This window comes from Diaphorina citri, unplaced genomic scaffold (genome assembly GCF_000475195.1).
Source record: "Diaphorina citri unplaced genomic scaffold, Diaci psyllid genome assembly version 1.1 scaffold9665, whole genome shotgun sequence".
Taxonomy (NCBI): Eukaryota; Metazoa; Arthropoda; class Insecta; order Hemiptera; family Psyllidae; genus Diaphorina; species Diaphorina citri.
The window spans coordinates 1-2,246 of NW_007387039.1; the positions used below are offsets into that span (position 1 = coordinate 1).

At 40.7% G+C, this 2,246-nt stretch overlaps 1 protein-coding gene across 1 annotated transcript; it reads left to right on the forward strand.

Moving 5' to 3' along the window:
• Nucleotides 1–345: 345 nt before the first annotated feature.
• Nucleotides 346–1,883, forward strand: LOC103522611 (the record flags this gene model as incomplete). The annotated part of the gene is made up of 3 exons (XM_008487709.1): nucleotides 346–501; nucleotides 1,032–1,184; nucleotides 1,678–1,883. Coding segments are annotated over 3 exons (515 nt in total), but the record flags the coding sequence as incomplete, so codon positions are not given.
• Between the last annotated feature and the right edge of the window lie 363 nt (nucleotides 1,884–2,246).

Below are 2,246 nucleotides of genomic sequence, written 5' to 3' on the forward strand. Positions count from 1 at the left end.
TATTATTACTACATAATATTGTTTTATTCTGTCCGAATATATCTGAAAAGTCCCTTTACCCCTGCAGTCTATCAGCCTTAGCTCGGGTGATTGCTTTGGGCTGACATTTGGTTTTGGAGACAAAAAATTTACGAGTGGGTGCTATTCGCACTCAACCTTTGCCATTTCTTTAGACAGGGAAATTTCAGGCTGGTATCCCCTCTGTTTAAAGTCTCCCTGCCAAACTAGGCTGGTCTACTCCTTATTTAAGATCCCCCAGCCAGACTAAGCTGCTCTACTCCTTGTCTAAGGTCGCTTAGCTATACTTCGAATCTAATCTATATTATTTTCTCATCCTATGGTTAGGTTTACAATGAAGTGGGTATGGTACGGCATACAAACACAGAGGAAGAGAATTCTATCGACGTAGAATTCCATGACTCCACGCTACACCATTCGTTTCGCATCAATAATATTATGGGACACACGCTGGCAGCTTTGTCTACGAAAGCTCTCGTGTTGGCCTGTGAGAGAGAAGAGGATAAACCTAGGTGAGATTGAATAGCACTAGAGTCCATTTAACGCAGTAGAGTGCTACCATTATTGTGATCAAATTTTCAAACAATGTTGACAAAATTCCATACCTCGGCCACAATTTTTTACGAGTGGATCCCCTTTGCACTCAACCTTTGCTATTTCTTTAGCAAGGGAAATTACAGGGAACCATATTCCCAAAAATTGTACAAATGTATAAGATATTGGTTAGACTGCGGAGGAAAAGGGACTTTTCAGTCCTATCCCAGCAGGATAAACTAGGTATTCTATTCCTTTGTTCTTTTTAAGATTTTTTGGCATACTATTATGAGAAGCAATCTTTTCACGCTGAAATTATGTAAGTATATGTATAACATGCTTTTCTGCCTCTCCTTTTCAATGAGTTCTTAAGAACAATTTACGAGTATTTTGTTCAATTTTTTTTGGGGGGGGGGAATCGCTATCATTGCCTTGGGTATTCTCTGCCACCCAACCCCTAACCATCACTTCTATTTCAGATCCCCCTGTGTGATTTGGGTTCAGAAAAGAGTGAACTGGAGGAACAATTCTGGAGGAAGCAGCTTGCTCTCTCATCTGTTCCCTCATATAAGAGCGAGGAGATTGCAACCCTCACCAAGGAAGTTCTGGCCCCCGCTGTCAAACTCTTTGCTGTAAGTTTTGAAAACGGTCTTGTTAGCGTTCCGTAAAAAACTGTTTGCGTCGCGCACTTTAAGTTATACTGTAATATTACAGAAGAGAAACCTTTTCACACATATCTCGAAAAATGGTCGATTTTCGAAAAACTTCACTCCTGTTTATTGCAAAGGTTGTCAACTTTTCGAGCCTTTGCCCAGACACTTTTGATCTACAGCCTTTATCGAACCTCCCTTTGATCTTAGCAAAATTGATTGAAAATCAAAATTTGGTGAAATTGAGCTGTTATTGCAATATTTACACCCCGTATAGTGCAAACCTATATATTTTTTGACTCTCTACCTGTTGATACTTTTGATCTACACCCTCTAATTAATCTCTCTGCGAAGCAGAGTTTGGTTGAAAATTAAATTCTTGGAAAATGGTCTCTTTTTTTTCTATTTTCGGAAAGTTGTCCATTTTTCAAGCCTTTTCCAAATGAGACCCTTATACACTTATTCCAATCCACAGCACTCATGCAAATCTGACAACGACCTGCGTGCTATAGAATTATGCGAGCTATTCAGCAATCCCCAGTTCCTTCAGTTAGCGTTCCGCTATGCCACCAGCACAGGGAAAGCCAGTCTGGCTGAGAAAGTGACGAACTTGAAATCGAGTAACAATGAGCAAGACATGTGCAGACGACGCTCACCCTCACCTAGCTATCAATTCTCGGGGTAAGTAACTAAATCCTGCGGGTAAGTATTTTCCTTTCCCAATTTCCCCTCTTCCGAAACCCGTTTCCCCTCTTTTGGCGTGATGGCGCCTGTACTGAACCAAAGGAAAAGTCAACCATAGCTTCAGAAAACGGTAAATTCCGCAAGGAAATACAATAGGCTAGATCGCTAGATAGAAGCACCCTTTGGATTTACAGGCTACATCAACCTCCCTGTTTAAAGTCCCCCTGCCAGACCATAACCGGGGATAATCAAAATAAAAAATTTAAGCTACAGTTCCCTCCAAGTCTCTCTGGTCATTTGTAAGATTTTCAAACAAAACCATTTCTTGTGAATTCATCTTTCAGCCGGTCTCAACAAAAG